This window comes from Mauremys reevesii, linkage group 17 (assembly GCF_016161935.1).
Source record: "Mauremys reevesii isolate NIE-2019 linkage group 17, ASM1616193v1, whole genome shotgun sequence".
Lineage (NCBI taxonomy): Eukaryota > Metazoa > Chordata > Testudines > Geoemydidae > Mauremys > Mauremys reevesii.
Window position 1 is genome coordinate 28,464,456 of NC_052639.1, and position 23,057 is coordinate 28,487,512.

A 23,057-nucleotide genomic window follows, 5' to 3' on the forward strand; every position below is an offset into this window, starting at 1 on the left:
GGACACAGACACTGTCGGTTCAGTGCAAGTGCCACACTCATTGCTTCCAACACACAAAGACTCACACACACACCTTGCACGCAAAACCTCACCAAGGAGTCAGATGCGCCTGCTGGTTCCCTGCACCCCTGCTGTACAGAATCCAATCCCAGGGAAAGATTGTCAGGCCCAGAGCTGGCTGGGAGCCCGGGGCTGGAGTATTTAACCTACAGTGACGGCACTCGGAGGAAAGATGCGAACGAGTGCAAGTTAAACATTGGTAGCTCTGGTTCCAGCCCCTCACAGGTCAGTCCATCCCTCCAGGAAAGGGGCACAGCTGAATTCCCAGCTGGCTCAGTCTAGCTGCGTAGTTCTTCTTTACACCCAGTCAGGTCTGAGGCCTGTTCCGCACCCTGTGTTTGAGGAGACCGTCATAACCGACTCTCTGCAATAGCAAAAGCAGGAGGCCGTGTTATTGCTCCTGCCCCAGCACAGACAGACAACGAGTGAAATGGTCCTTGTTGGAGGGTGGGGCTCCTGCCCTTGGCCAAAGACCAGCACCTCCCTTTGCCCTTTGTCACTCATGAAGCTTTTCTTTCAGCAGCGAGCCCTAGAGCTCAGTTGCTGGAGCGCTGCGTTTGTCACTGACGGTCGGGGAGCTGCAACATCACTGGGCTCTTCTACCAGCAAGTCCAACGAAAGGACTGATTTCCTCATGTGACAATCCTGGGCTTGTCTGAGGGGGTATCCACATTGCACACTGAGCCTGTCTCTGTGTGGCCTGGCCTTGGTGACTTGTGTTGCCAAGCTGGTGTTTGAGCATCCAGGCTGCAGTGGAGACTCAGGCCTCAGGCTGTGTCCTTCCTACCGCAGTAAGTCGTCCTAACTGATGCTGCTCCAGCCACATGACTAACACAGCTGGATTCGACGTAGCTTAGGTCGACTTACTGCTGTGTCTACGCTGTGCTGGGCCGACGGGAGACTTACCTTACTCCTGTCGTTCCCAGGGTACTCCCAGCGCTCCGCTGTCAATTTAGTGGGTCTTCACTAGACCCCCACTAAATCGACCCTGGTGCATCGATCGCAGCAGACAGCCTCACAGCTGTGCTGCGCATCCACCCTGCACTACTCAGCCCCGAGTCAGAAATTCAGCTCCTGTGGGGTGTGTCACCCTGCTCAGCTGAAGATGCTCCCCGAGTCCCCAGTGATTTCTGCGATAACTTGTCTCCAGCCTGTTTGGGTCCATACGCTTCCCACGGGGAGGCTGTGCGTGGTCTAGTGACAAGCTCTGGTTGCTCAGGCCTGTCAGGAAGGCGAGCTCCGGGAACATTGAGACTCAGAGATCCCTCAGTGGAAGCACAGGCGGTGGGTATAATAGTGGGGAAGCCTCCTGGCACAGCTGCCGCCAACCAGGCCCCGGATGCCTGGGCCCCAGTGCCCAGCCTGTGCTCCATCTCTTCCTGTATCTGCTTCCCCACTTCTCCCAACCCCATCTGCCCACTGCTGCCTGGCTGAGTCCCCCCTCTCCTCCACTGCACCCCCGTCTCTGGGGTCCCTGCTGCTCACCGTGTGCCTCCTCTTCTCCACCCCCCACCCCCCCGCTGGGTCAGTCCTGGGGCCGATTTATTCAACATCTTCATAAATGATCTGGATGATGGGATGGATTGCACCCTCAGCAAGTTCGCACATGACCCTAAGCTGGGGAGGGTAGATATGCTGGAGGGTATGGATAGGGTCCAGAGTTACCTACACAAATTACAGGATTGGGCCAAAAAAATCTGATGAGGTTCAAGAAGGACAAGTGCAGATTCCTGCACTTAGGACAGAAGAATCCCATGCACTGCTAAAGCCTGGAGACCGACTGGCTTAGCGGCAGTTCTGCAGAAAGTGACGTGAGGATTACAGTGGATGCTAACTCATATCAAGCGTCTCAGTGTGCCCTTGTTGCCAAGAAGGCTAACGGCATATTGGGCTGCATTAGTAGGAGCATTGCCGGCAGCTCGAGGAGGTGATTTTTCCCCTCTATTCAACACTGATGAGGCCAAATCTGGAGTATTGTGTCCCGTTTTGGGCCCCCCCACTACAGACAGGATGTGGAAAAATTGGAGACAGTCCAGCAGAGGGCAAGGAACATGATTAGGGGGTTGGGGCATATGATGTATGAGGAGAGGCTCAGGGAACTGGGCTTATATAGTTTACAGAAGAGAAGAGTGAGGCGGGATTTGATAGCAGCCTTCAACTACCTGAAGGGAGGTTCCAAAGAGAATGGAGCTTGGCTGTGCTCAGTGGTGGCAGATGACAGAACAAGGAGCTATGATCTCAAGTTGCAGTGGGGGAGGTCTAGGTTGGATATTAGGAAACACTATTTCACTAGGAGGGTGGTGAAGCACTGGAATGGGTTCCCTAGGGAGGTGGTGGAATCTCCATCCTTAGAGGTTTTTAAGGCCCAGCTCGACAAAGCCCTGGCTGGGATGATTTAGTTGGTGTTGGTCCTGCCATGAGCAGGGGGTTGGACTGGATGACCTCCTGAGGTCCCTTCCAACCCTCATCTTCTATGAGTCTATCAGTCCTTTGTCCATCCCCTCAGTAGGCACCAACTTCCCCTCTGGCCAGTGGTGCTCAACTACGCTCTGCCCCAGGCCCCTCCCCCACTCCACCTCTTCCCCAAAGCACCGCCCCACCTTTTCCCTGGTCTGCCCCGCTGCACCCCCAAATCAACCCTTTCCTCTGCCCCCTCTCTTCCTAACCCTGTTCCACCCTCGCCCCACTTCTATCCCACCCCACCTCGCCTCTCCTCCATCTCCTCCCCCAAGTATACCATCTCCCCCTCCACCCCGACCCTCCTGGAGCATCCTGAATTCCATGAAAGAGCTGTTTTGTGGTGGGCAGGAAGTGCTGGGAGGGAGCAGGAGGAGTTGCTCACTGGGGCCACTTGCATGCGAGACGCACTGCAGGCAGGGCAGAGCTTGGCTGCCAGTGGGTGCTAAGCACCCACTAATTTTTCCTTGTGGGTGCTTCACGCCCAGAGCACCCGTGCAATTGGAGTCTATAATCCCCCTCCTCCAAATCAAAATTCCTAGAGATTTTGGGTGAGTCTCTCGCTGTTGTTAAGGTTATGAACTCTTCTGTGTCCGTGTCTCTCTGGGTGCATGTCCAGGGGTGTTTATGGTTAAGTTTATTGTGATGTCACGTATCCCAACTGCAAAGAATGTTCTGCTTCAGCATTCTTGCCCTGCCTTCAGTCTGCCAACTGGCTTGGTTGACAACGGCTGGTGACCCAAGGAGCTGCTGATAGACGCGGACTAGCCATCTCTGAACAACTTCTTGAATCAGCTATTTCCACAGGTGTTCGAAAGAAGATGAGTTTTTACAGAAGGTAATTCCCAGATTCTGTTCCTGCTCCTTAGATCGCACATGACAGGTTGGTGCCTCCTTCTCCTAGCCCAGGGTGGCCAACCTGTGGCTCCGGAGCCGCATGCGGCTCTTCAGAGGTTACTATGCAGCTCCTTGCATGGCGCTGACTCCCAGGCTGGAGCTACAGATGCTGACGTTCCAATACGCTGTGGGGTGCTCACTGCTCAACCCCCGGCTCTGCCCCAGCTCCTGCCACCACCCCACCCCTTCCCCCAAGGCCCCTAGCCCCGAGCCTGCCATGCCCTCGATCCTCCCCCCTCCCCACCACAGCCTCCTGCGCACTGCCAAACAGCTGATTGCAGCGGGCGGGAGGAGTGGGGAGGGAGGGGGAGGCGCTGATTGGGGGGGCTGCCGGTGGGAGGGAGATGCCGGGGCTGGGCGGTAGTGGATGAGGGCTGCTGACATATGACTGTGGCTCTTTGGCAATGTTCACTGGTAAATTCTGGCTCCTTCTCAGGCTCAGGTCGGCCACCCGCGTCCTAGGGACTGGTGGGGGCCAGGGTTGCAACAGTCAGGTCTCAACGTTCCGTTTTGATTTGAACATCGGCATCTTTCAGCTCCCTCCTGCGCCAGCCTCTCACCTTCTCTGGAGGCAGATTTCCACTGTTTTAACTTTCAGCAGACGAGTGGGGGTGAATTTCCAGGGTATCACCTAAAGGGAAGATAACAAAACTGGTGTAGAATTTAGACTGATATCTCCATAAATAGTATTTCCTCTGGAGTTGCCCCAATGCACTCCTTGCCTTCCCGTTGGGAATAGAAACCTTTTGTCTCATGTAATGATTGTCTAATGTAGGTGTATTGTTCATTCCCTCTGGGGCACTGGCTACTGTCTGAACACAGGATAATGGGCTAGATGGACCTTTGGTTGGACCCAGGATGGGTGGTCTTGGGTTGGTTATGTTCTCGGTTGTATGAACCAGTCCTGGCTATTAGAGGAGCAGATGGCTTCAAAAGACCGGTCTCCTGGACCTGTGAATCCTGGGCAAACTAATTCCCTTCCTTTAGAGAATGACAGAAAAACCCATTTCCTCCTTCTTTCTATTCCAGGCTTCATTCCTTTTTCCAAAGACTCGTCTCTAGGGAGCACAGAGAGATCCATGTGCACAAAGTGCTTGTCAACCTGTAGCAATGGAGGCATGCTCTGACTTTAGCCAGCAAGAACAGGCCTTGCCAGAGAAGCCCCAGAGAAGGAAATGTTCATGGTCCATCCTGTCAGGCATGAAAAGACTCTGTGTCTGTAGCCAATCTGACACCTCGATGGCAGACAGGGATGAGGAGAGAACAATTTCCTCACAAAGAAGGTGGAGGCACTTGTCCCGGAAGAAGATAGCAGCTGAGAACCAGGTGGAGTCAGAGGAGGTGAAGCTGCAGGAGGATCCAGGGAAAGTTGAACTGGATCCTACAGGTGAGGATTCAATCCACATGGTTAGCGAGGAGCATGTGAGGAATACTCACACCAGTCACCCTACAAGCCTTACACATCAGGGCCTTCTCACGGGACAGCGATGGGGACCAGGGCCGGCTCTGGCTTTTTTGCCACCCCAAGCAAAAAAAAAAAAAAAAATTGTGCAGAGGCCGAAGTGGCGATGGGGTTGGGGAACAAACCTGCCAGCCAGCGGAAACAGCAAGGGAAACCAACCTGCCAGCCAGCCGGCGGAGCATCAAAGGGGTCGGAAACCTGCCGGCGGTCGGAGCAACAAGGGGGCTCAAAACAAACCGGCCGGCGAACAGCGAAGTGGGGAAACCAACCTCCTGGCGGAGCAGCAAAGGGGTGGGTGGGAAACCTGCTGGCGGTCGGAGTGACGAAGGGGCGGGGAGGATGAATCAAACCTGCTGGCTGGAGCAGTGAAGGGGCGTGAAACAAACCTGCGGTCGGAGCGACGGGGGCGTGAAACAAACCGCCCAGCCGGCGGAGCAGTGAAGGGTGAACAAACCTGCCGGCCATAGCAGCAAAGGAGGGAGCAGCAGGAAACCTGCCGGCCGGTCGGAGCAGCGGGGGGCGGGGGTGTGTGCGAAACAAACCGCCCAGCCAGCTGGAGCACCGAAGGGAAGAAAAAATAAAAAACCAAAAAGAAAAAAAATACCTGCGGGGCGACGGGAACACGGGTGCAGGGGGACTCCGAGCCCTGCAGACCCCGGGCAGCGGAGTGCACACTCCAGCTAGCGCGGGGGGTGGAGACAAGGGGGGCGGCCAGGGCTTCCTTAAGTGGGGTGCTCGCGCCGCCTGCTGGGAGGGCTCCACGCTGCTCCGGTGGGCGGGCTGCTGGGCTTGCTGCAGACCTGGCACCGCTCCCAGCAGCTCCCCTCCTCTGCGCTGCCACAAACCAAAAAGAAAAAAACCTGCCGAGGCGGCGGAAGCAGCAAAGCCCCCCCCCCAAAATGGGATTGGACGGACTGCCGCCCCTTGGAATCTGCCGCCCCAAGCACCAGCTTGCTCGGCTGCTGCCTGGAGCCGGCCCTGATGGGTACCTCAGACTCTGGAATCCATTTAGTGCCAGATCCTTTTGGCAAGGGTGGCCGAGGTCCATCTCTGAGGTGGGGAGAGCTGAGTGTGTCAGGTCACCCCCCCTCTGGGGGTCTGGCACTGTGGGGTGGGGAGTACTAACATTGCTCCGGGCTGTAAGGAGAACAGAGAGGCTGGACGTTGTAGGAAATCATTTCTTGTCTCCTGGATCGGGTCCATTTCATCAGTAAAATGCTCCAGAGGTCCCAGCTGGGAACCGTACCAGAGCTGAGCCATTACTTCTTGGGGGGTTAAATGCAAATGAGGCCCGTTGCCCATCACTGACAGGGAAGGTGTGCAAGGGGAGGGGACGAGTAGAAAACACCATGGAAAAGAAACTGGCCCCCAGGTCCGAGGAAGCCTCGTGTGGTAAAGCCCCAGCAAAGATCCATGAGATCGGAGTTCTCTGTAGCTGCCAACAACCTTCAGTCTGACCCTGGGCAATTCACTTCAGGGCTCTGGGCCCGACCTCCATCCTCTGTAAAGCAGGGATACTACATGGAAAAGGGAAATGTTACGAATGTTTCTTTCTGCTCCAGGGACGAAGAAGGAGGCCGGAGTCGCAGGGAAGTGGGAAAAGGGAGCCCAGAAGAGCAGGAAGAAGAGCGCACTCCCACCCCTCATTACCAAGCAGCTCCCATATGACCATGGTAATGGCGCTTTGTGACTGTGCTATTGGAAAGCCTCCCCTGCTGGGTGTATTAATATCTCCCGGGCTGGGATCTCTGACAGGAGACCTACCTGCCCCTTGCTCAGGGAGCTGAAAGGAAACACTCTTCAAGTGTGATCGACTCAGCCAGTCTTTACGAGTTTCTCTGGGTTGCTTGAACGAGGCCCAGGTTGACAAAGGGGTTCAGGCACCTCAGGAAGTTCAGAGGTGCTTAGTGGGATTCGCAGAAGTGCCTGACTCAGGTGCCTGATTCTGATGCACTCTCCATGGGACACAGGCACTGCTGAAAATCCTACCAGGCCCCTCCCTGCACTTTTAGGGTTAACCCACACACCTGCTGGGTGGGGTGTTCTGGCCCGTCTAGTGGCACCAGGACCACTTAGAGACAGAGATCAAAGGAGTCTGCTCTAGAGCCTTAGCTAACAGCCCGGTTGGGTTTTAGCTGCTGCGGGAGAGGCTCCTGCACTAAACTCAGAAATCCCAGGTTGGATCCCCTCTGCCAGGAGTATCTATGCGAGTGTGTCGCTCTGGTGTGCTCTACTGCATCCTCAGCTGCTGGCGTCCAGGACAGACTGGGCTAATCCGTCCACGCATGCCAGCTGCAGTAACACTCAGGAGGTGCCTGAGACACCAGGGCAAAGGCCTTCAGCACCCCAGGCCCTGGGTTTAGGTGACCCTGGAACCAGCCCCTGCAGTAACCTTGTGCCCAGTGAGTTCTGACCCACGGGGGGCTGGCCCCAGAGGCCCACAGTTTGGGATTCTCCTCAGCCAGGCAGACTTGCTCCTTCAGTCGAAGCTACTTTCTGTCCTGCCGGCGATTCCTGCCTGTTTTGTGGCAGCACCACACGCTGCAGGGTGGGGAAGGAAGAGGCATTTCCGCTTGGGCCCTGTTCTCAGTCCTTTCCTCGCAGACACTGTGGGCTGCTAGAGTTGCTGAGCCAATCTGCTCAGGTGCTCGGGGTGGGATGGGACATGGGGCAGGTTCTGCAGTGACCCCTCGGCTGCACTCAACAAGCAACTTGACTGGGCTTTGCAGGCCATTGAGGCTTTCTCAGCAAAGCTGGGCTTCCTGGGGAGGGCTAGAGAGGGAGGAAATGGGGTGCCCTTGGGGTCCCAGCACCGGCTGAGAGGCTCCCATCTCTTCTCAGGCAGGGGAGGGAAGCGTATGAAAGACTGAGAAACCTCGGCACCTGTTGAGGTTTGTTAAGAAAAGGGCTCAGCCGGGTCTCCACGCTCACGGGCGCTGCCAGCCTCCGCCGGGACAGACTGTTCCAGGGCAGCTGAGCGATGGAAATACTCAGTCCCGACAGGCTCTGTCCCTCTCATTGCAGACCCCGAGGAGCAGCTTCCCTCAGCCCAGCTCCAAGCCCTGCTGATGAGAGCCGTGAAGGGTCTGACGACACCCACCCTGGAGCGATTTCCAGCCGCCGAGGAAGAGCTGAGGACCATCGTGTCTCTCCCCGGCGCCACGATGGAGAGCGTCAGAGACTCCCGCCGTGGGGCAGGGGGATGCTGCGCAGAGAGGGGGAGGGGAGAATTTCCTCTCCTAGGAAACTGTTCCTGGGACACACGGGCATGGTGCTGTGAAGGGTGGCTGAGCCCCTTTCCCTTCATCGCTTGGCTGCGGGGATCCGCGGCGTGAGGTGTTTGACCTGTTCTCTGCCCGCTGGAGCTCTGACACGTCCTGAGGACAGCCCAGCCCCACTGAAGGGAGCGATAGCCCCAGCCCTGGCAGCGCAGCACTTACCTAGTCTGCCCAGGGGCCTCCACACTGGTTTCCTCAGACATGCTGCGGGGCCTTGTTTTTCCAGCTGAAGGATCAGGAGGAATTTGGCTTTGCACTTTTCTCTCTGTCTCTCCCTAGCTCTGATCCTGCTGCCCATCCCCACAGGATCTGAGTGCCTCCCCCGTGAATTAGACTGGCCTAGGGAGGTTTCTGGCAGACTTCATTTCTACATCCCCTGGGTAGGAGGCTCTCAGAGTCATTATTCCCCCTGATTAATGAAGCTCCACCGCCCTCCTGGGAGGTAGGAATTCAACCCATTTGACACCTGGGGAAACTGAAGCCCAGAGAGCTCCTTGATTTGCCCAAGCCTGCGCAGGTGGGGTTATCGAGAAAGGAATCAGGGTTCACGTTCCCTACAGTCCTTTAACTGTTGCCTTCAATCACTCGGCCTGGAAATAGGTGACATTCCTGCCCTTCCCCAGATACCGCCTGCCCATGGCGCCTAAGTGCAGACTTATTCCCTTCCTGGGCTTTGGCTTTCCTGGAAACTCGGAGACTCATAAACAAACAGAATCCTGAGCCTGAGCTTCCTCCCCAAACCTGCCTGTTCCTGGGGTTTCCTGCAGGTCGTCCCTGTCTCTGTCCGAGTTCCCTGTTTCCAGCAGGTCCGAGGGGGAAGATAACAAATGGCCCCTCAATCAGCAGATTGATTTGTGCAGGGCTCTAACTCCTGCTAGCAGAACAGGGCACCAGAATCCAGCCACCCGGGTTGTAGCTCCTGCTCCTTGTTCGAGAGAGGAAAGAGCAATGACCAATTCCTCATGGAAGAGCCCTAGGGGCGGCTTGTCCCTTTCAGGTCTGTCTACCTTGTGCTGCAAACTCTGCAGCAGGGCCGGAAAGCCTGGCCCTATGGACGTGGGCTCCCAGGGCTGGCACTGTGGGGCCAAGCGGCAGCGCAGCCTCTTCTGGGCTTGGGCTGGAACTGGAGCTCTGAAGCCTGGGGAGGAGGGGGCTTCAGAGCCTGGGCTCCAGCCCAAGTCTCCAGGTCTGCACTGCTGTTCCCAGTGCCATAGCCTGAGCCCGAGGTTAGAGACCCGGCTTTGAGATTGGTTAAGGCAGGTTTTAAAATCCCACAGTGTAGAGGTTCTCCTTAGGGCTGGGGCCTGGAGCTGGCTAGCCCCGTCCAACTAGCCCTGCCTGCCATCTCTGGGATGGGCTCTGGGGTACATCAGTGGAACCAGCTGGGTCTGGAGCAGCGCTTCTCTACCTGGGACATCCTCAGGGCCAAACAGGTGGTATTGGACGTGCCCCACACAGCACATATGGGGCCCACAATGGAAACTGGGTTGAGAAGCACGGGCCTGGAGGAACTGATTGTGCTAGAAAGATCAGCAGGAAGCTGCAGAGATGGAGGAAAGGCTCCTGCAGGGAAGCCCTTGAGAGCAGGCTGAGAGCAGTTTGCTAAGGCAGGGAAGGCCCTGGGATAGCAGGGGAGTTTGGGCTGTGCCCACAGTAAGGTTTGGGGGAAGTCTTTTGTGTGTGTTTCTGAGCTTTAAGGTACTAAACCAGACCTCAGGAAGGCTGGGGTTCCTGGACTTGTCAAAGCCTCTTTCTTCAGATTATGGAGGAGCCAAGATGGGCAACCGAGGTGAGAGGCGGCTTGCAGGGCTGCCAGGAGGGGTTACCTGGGAGGTTGCCACTCATGGATAAATCCATCCCTCAACTTTCTGGCATTCTTCCAGGTTGGAGACGTCGTGGGACGTATCTTAATCTGGCTGGACAACGTCTGTCATCCCAGAGCCAGAAAAGCAGCACTGAGGGCCACGGCCTTGCTGGCTCGTTCCCACCCCAGGACGTGGTTCTGAGCTGTGTGGCACACACGCTGTCCTCGGACAGGTAGGGAGCTGCTCTGTTATCACCTCAGGCCATTATTTCTCTTCCTGCTCCTACCGACAGGCCACAGTCCGGGAAGGGTCCGTCGGGCTCACGCAGTTGGAGGGAGTTTCCTGCTGTGCAGAGAGCTGTCCAGGCTCACCAAGAGGAGATGCCCAGGCCCAGCCACTGAGGAGCCAACCCTCCTCCTGCACTCCCAGGATGGAGACGTGCCAGTTTTCTGGAGAAGTCCAGCACTGTCCTGATTGCTATGGGTCACCCCACTTCCTCTCCCATCAGTACAGGGCCAATAAATGACTCCACATCCCTGGGTCATGAGGTCTGGCTGCTCCCTATTGTGTGAGAGAAGGCAGAGATGGAAAAGGTCCATGAGGTCCATCTGTCCGTCCGCTGGGGACCAGTGCAGGATTGTTACCTGCAGTCAGATCCTAGTTATTCCATGGCTGAGGAAGTGGTGAAAAAATGCACTCATCCTTATGGCGCTGCGCAGCAGGTAAATCTCTTCAGACAGAAAGTTCCAGACCTAATTGTTGCAAACTAAATAAATAAATAAATGATCCACACATGACCAGGCGTAAATGCAGTGCAGCCTGCCTGAGTCTGCAGACAGCCGGCAAGAACAGCTCTGAGAGGGGTGAGTGCCTCTTTTCATCTCAATACGTTGTGAACCCTGAGTCCTGCTGGTTATTGCCGATCACTTTGCAGAGTCATCCAGCTGAGGTGTTTATAATACAGTCTCCATGTGCCTAGGGGCCGTGAAACCCAACTGGACCCTCGCCAGAGAGTCAAAACTCCGTCTTTCCTCAGCATCCTCTGCAATGCAGTTCTGCACTGACCATAGACAAATCTGTGTCACATGGGAGAGAGAATTGAAGAGCAGCATGAAAGAAACTGAATTTCTTACCCAGTTCCGTTACCAGAGGAATACAGTGTTGGTTTTCATATTGATTTGAGTGTTTGATTTGTAAACCTTTCAGGTTTGAATTCCTTGAAGCAGCCCCAGTGCTTTCCAGGGTCTGTGCTCAGAAGCTATAGAAACTCGGCAGCGTTGGCACAGAATTTCAGTCAAGCTTCCTGAAGACCTTAAATCCAGGCCATTTGCTCTTGGTTTGTCAACCTAGTTCTCAGTGTCCCCAGGGCTTGACCACCATGTCCGACCTTCCTCACCAAACTTGGAAGTTAAATGACTGGAAGCCTTTTGGATCTGTCTGCAGTCTTCCTGTGCGGATGCCTGGGGACCAGGAGCGGTTAGATCAGCAAGAATGGAGAGAAGAGAGGAGGATTTCAGTACTAGTTTCCTTCCAGCTCTGTCACACTGGGCAGTACAATCTCCCCTGAACCCTCTCCTATCAGGGCATGTTCTGAGTCAGTGTCTGACCCGTCCACCACACTGCAGTAGGATTCAGCTGCTAAGAGACACTTGGCCAAATGCTGGGTCTCAGTTACACCCCCAAATAGCCAGAGGAACTGCACTGAGGTCAGGCAAGTTCCTCGGGACTGAGCCTAGCGTAACAGAGCAGAATGTTGCACAGTCTGGTGGTCACACTGTGCTGGTCACTCGGTGGTCAGATCATGGTCACTGTCCTGGAAACAGCGGTGCTAGCTTCAGGAACAACAACCCATTAGGGGAAAGGAATAAATACAACCTTCTCTGATGGGACTTGCCCTGCCTCAGCCTCCCTGCACCAATCGGTGTCTCCTCTCACAGACACCTTTCCTGCCCGCTTTCCAAGCCTCTCCCTGGGGAGGGCAAGAGGTGGCCAAGCAGGGAAGGTCTGACTTCTCTTTCTGAATCTGCAGATGTGCCATTGAGCTGTGGAAGGCCCTGGGGGAAGAACCACAGCTCCCCAGGGAGGTGCTGCAGCAGCTGCTGGACAAGCTCCAGCAGAGACACCGGGAGGAGAAGAGCGGCAATGTGTCTCTGGCTGTAAGTGAGGTTTGAGATGTCACTTTGAGAACCCGCAAGCGCGGGGAGGATAGTGCATCTGTGTGTGTCTGTGAGCTTCACCCCTTCTTAGCTTCAGGCCACGGCTCCACTACACAATGAAGCCGACCTGCGTAACCTCGGCATACAGCCGCCACAGCAATTCTATCCCTTGTGTGTGTCTGCACTTTGCTGCTTGTGTCGGCAGTGCACGTCCTCACCAGAAGCGCTCGTCTCGATTATGCGGTCAGGGTGGGGCATTGTGGGAAGGCTCCTGAAAGCCAGTTGGCGTCTGCGACGTTGGGTCGACACTGACACTGCATCGACCTGGACTCTCTGCCACTTGTGGAGGTGGAGTTATGAATTTGGCACCAAGGGGCAGTTCTGCCAATGGGAAGGAAATTCCATAGTTAGGGTGATGCTGGGTGAGGGGCCTTGCATTGACATAACTCTGTAATGCAGACCAGGCCTTAGTGTGTCCTGGCCACCTCTAGCAAACCAAAGAGGTGTAAATAAAGCTTCACCCAGGAAAAGTTACTGATCTGAAGCGGTTTATCTGCTGGTGCCCTGGCTCTGTTTGCCGCTCTAGGTGGCTCTTTAGTGAGCAGGTGCAGTTCAGGTGTCTCTTGGAAGTATCCAGGTTTCTGGCTCTCTAAATTGTGACTAGAAATCTTCCCAGCATGGGATCATGAGATGTCAGTACTTTTGACTGGGCCAGAAACACTGGGTCTACAAGAACAGATCTCCTCAGGATGGTTTCAGCCCGTGCAGTCATGGCTGGAAACCCAAAGCACAGAGTCTGCACCATTAAGCGAAATAATGGGAATAACATCATCAGACTCCTCTGACCTTTCCGTAGGGCTCCATCCTGCTTCCGTTCCAGGAATGGGTGAAGGTTCAGGACCCTCCAAATGTCTCCTCCCCTCTCAGGAGCCAATCCTCTTTTGTAATAGGCTGGGAGGAAATGAGACCGAGAAAGGACAATAGCGAATGGCAATGGGGGCAGGTGGCAGATTGGGATAGTGGGTGAAATTCTTTCCCCCTCCAGGCAATGAGGACCATTTACGAGGTCCTTTTCCTATGGGGATACCGAGAAGCCATCCTGGAAATGTATCCCCAGATGCTCATCCTCTGCGTCAGGCAAGTGCAGTATGTGATGGATCTGCACTTGCCAGGGACCTACATGGCCAGCACGACATCCAGCCCCGAGGAGGATCAGCTGCCTCAACCCCTAAGGTAATGACTGAAAGGAAAAGGAAGAACAGATGTGCTCTGCTAAACACATGTAGGCTGTTCATGGCCATCATTTGTTCAGGTGCTATAGTTAGCCCAGGCTCGCTTACACCAACTAAGGATCTGGCCCCACATGCCCGCTTGAGTCCTGTTACCTGTCACAGTAAAGAATCAAGTATTCAACCGCATTGAGTGATGACATCAACCATCTTAGAAGCTACAGTGTCACTAACTGGTTACAAACTCAATGAAACTGCAGTGTCGACAGGGCCCATTGGGCAGGGGAGCACCATGATATCACACTGGATCTATCCTCGGGAGGCTAGCTCCTGCTGTCCATACTGTGTGTGCCAGGGCGTGTGCAGATTTGCCATGATTGGGGCTGATCTCGTTGCCTGACACTGGTATTTTTTGTCTTTAGCACGTCGGTGGAGGCTGTGAAGACTCTTTTTTCCATGCCCGGATACTGGAAGGAATTTGCCAGCATCCAATTTCAGCAGGGTTGGGACATGATAGCCTCACGATATTACTACTCGCAGGGTGTTGGCGTGATTGCAAGGTAGGAGCCCAAAGTTTCCTCTTCAGTGGGTCTCTCTTGGGAATGGGATTTCCGTGTGAAATGTTCCTCTGTTCCAGGCTGCCATCTCAGCCCAGCAACTAGAGAGGAACTCTCTCTCCCCTTGATAACCACAAGGGACTTTCTGCTCCATGTTCCAGAGCCATGATCGAGTTTGAGAACCCTCAGCTCCCTGCCGTCTTCAGAGGCCGTCACCACTGTTCAAAGGGAGAAGGAGGAGGAGCAGAGAAATATCGCCATAACTTTCTGCACTGAGGTGAGATTCATTAGTTGACAGGAGAGCAGCTCAGGCCAGTAAGCTCTGGGCACATTGTCAGCAGCTCAGCAGCCTTCCAGCCAGCTAGCTCCTCTCCGCACATGGATGGTGGTGGGGCATGGCACAGAGAGGGAGGAGAGACAGGGTGAGATCGCTCCTGGCTGGATGTACCTAGGTGGGATCCTGTGACAAGAGGAGATGTTTCTCCGGTGCCCCAAGGCCATGCTTCTCTCCTCACCTTTTCCTGGGGTTCTGCTTTTCTTCTGCCCCAGGGTCTCTCCATGGCACTCAGTGGGGCCTGGAGATTCCCCTTTCCTGGGGGTTTATTTGTGACTTGTGCATTAGTCTAAGTTCTGGGAATGAGCCAACTGAAAGAGCAGCAACTGGCTCCCTACACACCGGAGACGTTGTATGGGAGTAAGTGGCCATTTGGTAAAGATGAGTGTCCAGGGGACAGACCCCACAGGAAGACCTCTGCTCCTCAACCCGATGTTGATTTGGCTCTTTCCAGTTTCTCCAGAGTCCTTCCATTGAGACAATACTGACAAAATCAGAGCTCAGGCACAGCTCATGGAATGGACCCAAGATAAAAACCCCATTGTACGTCGGCTCAGTCTGCGAGGCCTTGGCAGTATTGTGCTCCAGCCAGAAAAGGTGAGGGCGTGGATTGCCCGGGGACCGAGGAAGCCGATGTCTATCGAATCGCTCAGCAATGAGCGAGATCCCCACACAAGCCTTGTTGTTTAACGCACAGCACTCGAATGTTGGAGGTGCTTTACTGAGCAAATCAAGGCACGACGTGGTCCCTGCTCCCGTGAGCTGACCCTGATTGCAGATGTGATGCAGTGGGGAGGCGGGTGAGCAAAGACAAAGGTTACAGTGAGCAGCTGGCAGAGAGTGACAGGAGAATGACTTTGTGCCCCATTGGGCGGCTGTGCCAGCCGTGGTGTCTCATAGGTGGGAGTGGGATGGGCCAGCATATGCCCCAGGCTGTCATCCAGGGTAGTAATGAGCTGCCTTCTCCATTGCTGCAGGTGCACTCGTTACGGGCCCAGCTGCCAGCGATCATGGACATGTTCTGTGACACGGATAGAGGGCGTGTCATGGGAGCCATGCATCAAGCTGCAGACATCATCTACCTCCTGGATGGGGAGGGCTTGGCTCCATCTCCCAGGACATTGCAGTCAGCCTTCGCCCCTTCATTGATGACGTAAGGCTGGGAAACACAGGAGAACCCCATTCCTCCCCCGCCTGTCTCTGGTGCCCTTGTCTCTCTCTTCCCATCCCCTTCCCTCCCACCCCTCAGCCCTGCCATGAAGCCTCCAAGGGTGCCCCTGCCATGGGTGGGAATCTCCTGCTCAGCCACCTCCCTGTCAGAGCTCTTCTCCGCAAACCTCAGCATCAGCGCCATGCTCCCAGCCCCTGCTGCCGCCTGGCCTCGGGAGAGGGGTCCTGGCACTGGGCAGATGACCAGCTGTCTGGAGAACACCGGCCCCCAAAGAGGTGGAGATTCCCAGCAGGAAAGAGGTGGGTCAGGAATCTCCCGGCTCTCAGGGGCACCAAGGAGCAAAGAACTGCTGTGTTTTGTAGCAGCACCTCCTGTAAGGCTCAGCAGCTGCTCCTCCCTTCCCCAGACCAGTCTCCAGCAGCCTTCCCTCCCTCTCCCCTAAGCTTCTAGGGGTCTACGATTCTGTGCTCTCCAGACAGAAAATGTTTCTAGCACACCATGGGTCTTCACTGCCCTGCACAGTGTCTCAGTCCTTGTTAAACACAAGATGTCTAATGCGCTGGCCTGGTGGCCTCACTGATCCGCGACCCAAGTCAGTTAACACGGGGAACCGGGCAGCGTGCGGATATGACTCTGTCACGTTATGCTCTGATCCTGCCTGGCTTTAACCGGGCTTCCCCACTCCCGGTGTGTCAGTGCCAGGAGAGGGACAGCGTGCGCTCCGTTGCCATTTTACTGCTTGGCAACGTGGTGAGCAGCGTGAAGGACCGGACAAACCCATCGTGCAGCAGAAGATGATCCACTGCTTGCTCCGCTCCTGCTGCACCTTGAAGACCGGGATGAGAGTGTGACACTGGTAAGTGCCACGGTCATTATTTCCTTAAGAGTAAAGAGCCAGAATCTCCTGGGGCCCCACTCCATTAATGGCCAGAGCCCCTTGCCCAAGCAGAGTCTTCTCCTCCCTGCTTCACTCCATGCTGGAGCCCAGTGCCTCATCCATTCTCACAGCACACAGCACAATTGGGAAGAAAAGCCTTCTTCTGGGAAAGAGCCCTGACCCTCTCCTGCAAAGACGGGCCTCAGGCCTTTGGGCTGCTGCATCCAAGGTTCATAACAAGAGGCAGCAAAGAAAAGGAGCACAGATCTGTAGAGCCCCTTCAGTTCAGGGAGCTGATATCTGCCCACAGCCTTCTGGAAAGTGGGTGCAGCTGCCTGACTTCTTCCTGGAGCTCCTGAGAGAACTTCTCCAGGTCCCAGCTTCCCAGAATTCACGGACGTTGCCCTCTGTTGTTGGGCCAACTGGGATGTGGAGGAAGCCTGATCTGGGGGCCCTTTGGTCCGACTCTTTGGGATCCCAAAGCTGACTCACGCTCTCATGCAGTCTCTTTGCACCTAAGGACTGAGCTGTGGAGATCTCTTATGAATCTTTCCAGGGCCGTCCATAGAGGGCACAGGGCCTGGGACAACACCCCTACTCTGCCTAAGCCCCAGCCCCACTCCATCCCTTCCCCAAGTGCCACCCCACCTCTTCCCACCCCTGCTCCGCCCCTGCCCCATCCCTATTCCTCCCCTCCCCCAAAGCCCCACCCCTCATTTCCCAAGCGGCTGGGCGCTGGCGAGGTGGGGCATAGCATAGTGGGACCGGGAGTACTGCGCCTGGCCCCAGCATGGCCCACGTCCTGCGTCCCCCTGAAGTGCGGGGCCCCCCAAAGCGCAGGGCCCTGGTCAACCGCTCCAAACCATCCAAAGACAGGACGGCTCTGGCTCGCTCCAGCCAATTCCCTCTCCTGAGCACACTCCTGTGTACAACAAATGACAGGAATCTCCTCCACTAGCAGGAAAAGCAGGAGAACAAGTGACGGGGAAGGCTCCATGTCCCCCAGACTGTCCCTCTCTCAGTGAGAACCCTCTTGGTCTCACCTTCTCTTGCAGAGATGCAAACTGACGCTCTTCCGCTGCGCAGTGTTTCTCAGGTGGGCTCATTTGAAGACGCTGTTCCGCAGCATGGCCTGGGATGGCTCCACACAGCTCCGGAAGTGTGCCTGGAAGTGCTTGGTAGGTGAATTCCTTGTGCCTTCAGAGTGGTGAATGGGGACTTGAGGAGACCTTTTAACCCCACACCCTGAGTACCCATCCGCTTCCATCGGGTGGCAGGACTCTATTCAGGCTCTCTGCTGGTTCATTTCTGCAGGAGTTACAATCCCTTCACATTTTTGAAATTTTTCTCCTGAACTGTTAGACCTGCAAACTTTCTGAAAACAAAAGCTGAGGTTCTGGAGAACACAACAGTAACTCAGAGAGGTGCTGCTATGGCGTATGGGCTCATACTGGCTGTTGCCATGCCCTGGCTCTATGCTTTGGCTTCCCTGGACTAGTCCTGTGGGAAGAACATGTCATTTGTATATTGTGCGTTTCTTCCTTCTTTCTTCCTAGATGCAGAACAACAAGAGCCACATCCCCAAATTCCTGTTCCACGCCTTAGAATACCTGGAAAGCTCACAGACAACAATCAGACATTCTGCAGCCCTGTTCATTGGTAAGCAGAGCGACTTCACTTGAGCTTTTTTGACCTGCTTCCTTCAAAGCCCTTTTCTAGACTGCTGCTCTGTTCCCTCTCACAGCACCAGAATCTTAAAACTGTGTGTGTGTGTGTGTGTGTGTGACAGAGAGAGAGAGAGAGAGAGAGAGATTAACATGACTTCCAAGATGAGTGGAGCAACTTAGCTGTATCGATCGCACCAACTTCCCCTGCCCACAACTCCTCTTTGGCTGCGCCGTGGCGAAACCAGCATTATGTGAATTCAATCTCCTTTGGAAATCAGTCTCTCAGTGACTTCTAGGCTTCTGATGCTTTATCTAATGTGCTTTGTGAACAGATGTAAGGAATGTATTTAATTTCCCAAGGGCTGTCTTGGGAGAATGGCTGCATCTTTCGCAGTTTTAAGCAAAGGATTTGAAAAGTCATGAGATTCATTGTCTGTCTAGGAAATACTATCCACCATTACTGTGACTTGTTGTCTGAAACAGTGACTGAAGATGGCATCTCCCGCCTGTATGAAGGTAAGGAAATACCTCTGTGTGTTTGTGCCTCTGTGGGAAGTACAGGGTGCAGCACAGGGCCTGAAAACAGTTTGAATGTGTCCCTCTCTGTCTAAGGACAGTGTTTAAGGAAGAAGGATGATCACGTGAGCTTTGATCGAGGTGCCACAATATGTGTGCAGGAGCAGGAAATTCCATCCCTAGCTCCTAGAATAGACGTAGCCTTAGAACTGTGTGGGAGACTGTCTTCATAGAGGTCAGAACATCTCTGAAGGAAGGCCTGACAGAATTGAAAAGGGCTGTTGTTATTATTAAGGGTGGTGGTGGTGATGATGACAATTACCCTCTGTAGGGAAAGATTCATCACTTGCCCTCCCTGTAATGGAGAGATTTCAGGCCAGGGAACCACTCATATCTTGGTTATCAGCTCATAGGAAATTCCCTGAGTGCACATTGGGAACATCTTTCCCTGTGACCTCTTAAGGAACGAAGGCCCAGGGCCACATAGGATTTCAGTAGATGTTGTTAGGAGTCTAAATTCCTATGCGGATCTGTGCGTAAATGTTGGATGATTTAACACCTCTGCTTTTCTGTTCCATCCCAAGCAGAGTTGCTCCCACCTGCCTGTGTTTTAGCGTGTGGACGTGCGTATGCTGGGGGAGGGGGAAGTTACGCACGGAATGGGGTCTCCTCTCTGTCAGGGCTATTTTGGGAGTAGCTGAGTTGCTGTTTCTTGCCTGCAGACTCTTGGGTAGCTAATAGCATGTGGCAATGGCCATCTGAAGGGGAGGTTTCCTAGGCACCAGTCACATCAGCACCATGGGGCTTCCAACCCGTTTCCTCTTTGTTTCAGCTTTTCAGGAAGTGCCTTTGACATGTGACAGGACCACAGGGCACATCCTCAATAGACATTACAAATGGCTGCAGAAGCTTGGAAATCTCGTGTCGGGTTCCGCATTCGACTAGGGAACCGGGACCGACACAGAAGACCTCTTTGTCCTGCTATGGTACGTACAACAGCGTCTTTGGAACAGGGACTGAACAACGAGGTGGATATTGGCAGATGACAGACAATTGTGTAGGTCAGTGAGGCGTAGAAGACTTTGAAGAAGTTGAAAGGGATCTAATAAAGCCATGTGACAGGGCAGCACAATGGCAGATGAAAACCAGAGCTGACAAAGTCAGGGCCATACGCATGGAAAGCCCGGAGGTGAGCGACTCCTACATATCGCTGGTGTCAGACACCCAGAGCATGGACAGTTGGGCCCAGTGGCTGGAGCCGGGGTGGTGGGGCCTAGTGGAGGTCGAGCCGAGGGTTGGAGCTGGGTGAGGAGCAGCTAGGGGCAGGGCCAGGGTGGGATTAATGATTCGCAGCCAACAGGGCTGTAGGGGCGGAGCCTACAGGCAGAGCAGCTCATAGAGTATCACTAGCAGGGTTGGAAGGGACCTCAGGAGGTCATCTGGTCAACCCCCTCCTCAACGCAGGACCGATCCCCAACTAAATCCCCAAATGGCCGGGGAGAGGAGCGGCAGCGCGGAGCCGCCTCGCCCCACCCCAGCCAGGCAGAGCCGGCCCGGCTGGAACGCAGCACACAGGGGCTTTAGCGGCTGTACCAGGGCCCCCTTAGCCCTACTCCTTTCATGAGTGCATCACTGCCCCACTTCTGCCCCAGCCCCACACACGGTTACAGGGCAGAACCCTGTAGCTGAACTCTGAAATCTCTCTCACTGTAATGAAGTTACTGCAGAGTCAGGACAACCCCACCTTTGGGCTCCATGTCTGACATCTCTCCCCACTGCACAGAGCCCTACATTCACAGAGCTTCTCGCATGTGATTCCCTCAGTCATCAGAGCCAGGCGGAGAGGAGAAAGTCTCCCAGACTCCCTCTATCCATTGCCAGCCCACAGGGTAGCGGAGGTTGTGGGGGTTGGGTGCTCTCTTTACGCAATGCCAGCTCTCAGGAAGTTACAAAGGAGCATTAGCAAAGTGTGGTGGTTTTGTGCTGTGGAAAACTACCCTGCTGGAAGGTTTTGTTCTTCTGATTTGTGTTCCTGCCCTTTCTCCCTCTTACAGACATCTAGAGGCTAACAGGAGCCAACCAGGCCCACCACTGATCACATCTCTTGGGAGGCAGCAAAGCAGCTGCTGCATGGGAAGGAGGAGAGAAAGAGGCAGAGCAGGATGTGCCGGGTGCACCAGTCACACATAACCTCACAGTCTAGGCGGCGGAAGCCAAGCCCCTCCCAGCCCTGCCGGACATGCTACAACTGGAGCACCAGTGTGAAAGGAGCAGCTCAGCTCGGTCTAGGCAGATGCCGAAAATGGAGGATGCACATTGTAGGCTCCAGTCCAGAAGCAGCTGACGCCCCTGACTGCAGAGCCCGAGGTGCCGAGACCCAACCCCATCCCGGGTGCCTGCAGGCGTGCAAGGGAGCTCGGAGTCTCTGGGAGATTCCCACGCCGGGAGCCCAGAGACCCCAGCCCATGGCCTAGAGACATCTCGTAGGAAGTAACCTGGGAGAACTAGCCATCGCCATGGTGACTGACGTCAGATGTTCTGGATGGATCCCCACTGACTCAGTGCCGAACACATTGGCCATGGACAAGGCCCTGGGGTAGGACCGGGGAGTAACAAGGGCCTGGGTCCCCTACCCGGCCACCATCCATCCTTGGGTGGCAGCCCACCTCCCCAATGTGCCACTAGACTGCACAGCCCCAAGAGGAGGCGGCCATCTTGTCTCTGAACTCTCAGCCAGACAGCCCTGTGCTGAAGGGCAGCGATATTGACTCTGCCCGTTGGGCCACACAGCACTGAGGAGAGAGCAGCCATATTGTCTGGAGCCATCGGGCCACACAGGCGTGAGAGACAGGATAGCGGCACGGACACTGGTCTCTGGGCCACACAGCCCTGCCGGAGAGGGAGGCGGCCGCCTGGACTCTGGTCGTTGGGCCACACAGCCCCGACAGAGAGGAGGCGGCCGCACGGACTCTGGTCTCTGGCCCCACAGCCCCGGCGGAGGCGGGCGGCGCCTGGACTCTGGTCGTTGGGCCCCACAGCCCCGACGGGCGGCGCCGCGGACTCTGGTCGTTGGGCCCCACAGCCCGGCGGAGGCGGCCGCACGGACTCTGGTCGTTGGGCCACGCAGCCCGGCGGAGGCGGCCACACGGACTCTGGTCGTTGGGCCCCACAGCCCGGCAGGCGGGCGGCCACACGGACTCTGGTCGTTGGGCCACACAGCCCAGCGGAGAGGCGGCCACGGACTCTGGTCGTTGGGCCACACAGCCCGGCGGAGAGGCGGCCACGGACTCTGGTCGTTGGGCCACACAGCCCCGGCGGAGAGGCGGCCACGGACTCTGGTCGTTGGGCCACACAGCCCCGGCGGAGAGGCGGCCACACGGACTCTGGTCGTTGGGCCACACAGCCCGGCGGAGGCGGCCACGCACGGACTCTGGTCGTTGGGCCACGGCCCGGCGGAGGCGGCCACACGGACTCTGGTCGTTGGGCCACACGGCCCGGCGGAGGAGGCGGCCACGGACTCTGGTCGTTGGGCCACACAGCCCAGCGGAGAGGCGGCCACACGGACTCTGGTCGTTGGGTCACACAGCCCCGGCGGAGAGGCGGCCGCACGGACTCTGGTCGTTGGGCCACACAGCCCGGCGGAGAGGCGGCCACGGACTCTGGTCGTTGGGCCACACAGCCCCGGCGGAGAGGCGCCACGGACTCTGGTCGTTGGGCCACACAGCCCCGGCCCGGCGGAGGCGGCCACACGGACTCTGGTCGTTGGGCCACACAGCCCAGCGGAGGCGGCCACCACGGACTCTGGTCGTTGGGCCACACAGCCCAGCGGAGAGAGGCGGCTGTACGGACTCTGGTCTCTGGGCCCACAGCCCGCCGGAGAGGCGGCCACCACGGACTCTGGTCATTGGGCCCACAGCCCGGCGGAGAGGCGGCCACACGGACTCTGGTCGTTGGGCCACGCAGCCCAGCGGAGCGGGCGGCCACGGACTCTGGTCATTGGGCCCCACAGCCCCGGAGGCGGGCGGCCACACGGACTCTGGTCTCTGGGCCACACAGCCCTGAGGGAGGCGGCACGGACTCTGGTCGTTGGGCCACACAGCCCTGAGGAGGGCAGCCATTTTGACTGTGGCCATTAGGTCAAACCACACTGAGGCTAAGGGCAGTTATTTGGTTCCAGCCAAGGGACCTCGCCCCTTCACCCCTAAGGCATCACTCGTCTGTCACCAGGAGAATGACCCCATGACATAAGACTTTCGGGGTCAAGATGCAAACGTGAGCAGAAGCAAGGAGTGGCATGTGACCCCTCTAAGAGCTCCTCCCTCCTCCCCAATCTGGGGGTATTTTATCGCCATCGATCTACCTCAGGAATGGATCTGAGCAGCGGGGAAAGTTCTGGGGCAGAGTGACCCATCCGGAAGTGGGTCATGTAACCCCTCAGAACTCACCCCAGTTGGGGTGGGCCTCATCCTTAGGACCAACCAGAGGATTTCACCAGATAGGTGAAAGTGCCATGGTGGGGTGACCTGCCCATAAGAGGGCCCATCACCCCTCCATGAAATCCCCACCGTCCTCTGCTAATCGATCAGGGTTT

General features: G+C 56.0%; 1 protein-coding gene and 3 long non-coding RNA genes across 4 annotated transcripts; all 4 read left to right on the forward strand.

Annotated features, from left to right (window-relative positions):
• The first annotated feature begins 4,517 nt into the window (after positions 1–4,517).
• On the forward strand, positions 4,518–13,352 carry LOC120384985 (maestro heat-like repeat-containing protein family member 2B). Its single transcript, XM_039504081.1, has 6 exons — positions 4,518–4,801; positions 6,439–6,549; positions 7,901–8,065; positions 10,038–10,191; positions 11,989–12,115; positions 13,161–13,352. Exons 1-6 carry the CDS (start codon positions 4,525–4,527, stop codon positions 13,350–13,352), a joined length of 1,026 nt encoding a protein of 341 aa, XP_039360015.1. The 5' UTR covers positions 4,518–4,524.
• A 380-nt stretch (positions 13,353–13,732) lies between these two features.
• LOC120385218 lies at positions 13,733–14,704 on the forward strand. Its single transcript, XR_005589356.1, has 3 exons — positions 13,733–13,904; positions 14,063–14,178; positions 14,690–14,704. It is a non-coding gene; the product is annotated as an uncharacterized LOC120385218 (long non-coding RNA).
• Positions 14,705–16,216: 1,512 nt separating this feature from the next.
• LOC120385213 lies at positions 16,217–17,994 on the forward strand. Its single transcript, XR_005589354.1, has 3 exons — positions 16,217–16,262; positions 17,339–17,461; positions 17,840–17,994. It is a non-coding gene; the product is annotated as an uncharacterized LOC120385213 (long non-coding RNA).
• Positions 17,995–18,404: 410 nt separating this feature from the next.
• On the forward strand, positions 18,405–20,577 carry LOC120385198. The gene is made up of 3 exons (XR_005589346.1): positions 18,405–18,466; positions 19,299–19,452; positions 20,521–20,577. It is a non-coding gene; the product is annotated as an uncharacterized LOC120385198 (long non-coding RNA).
• The last annotated feature ends 2,480 nt before the right edge of the window (positions 20,578–23,057 follow it).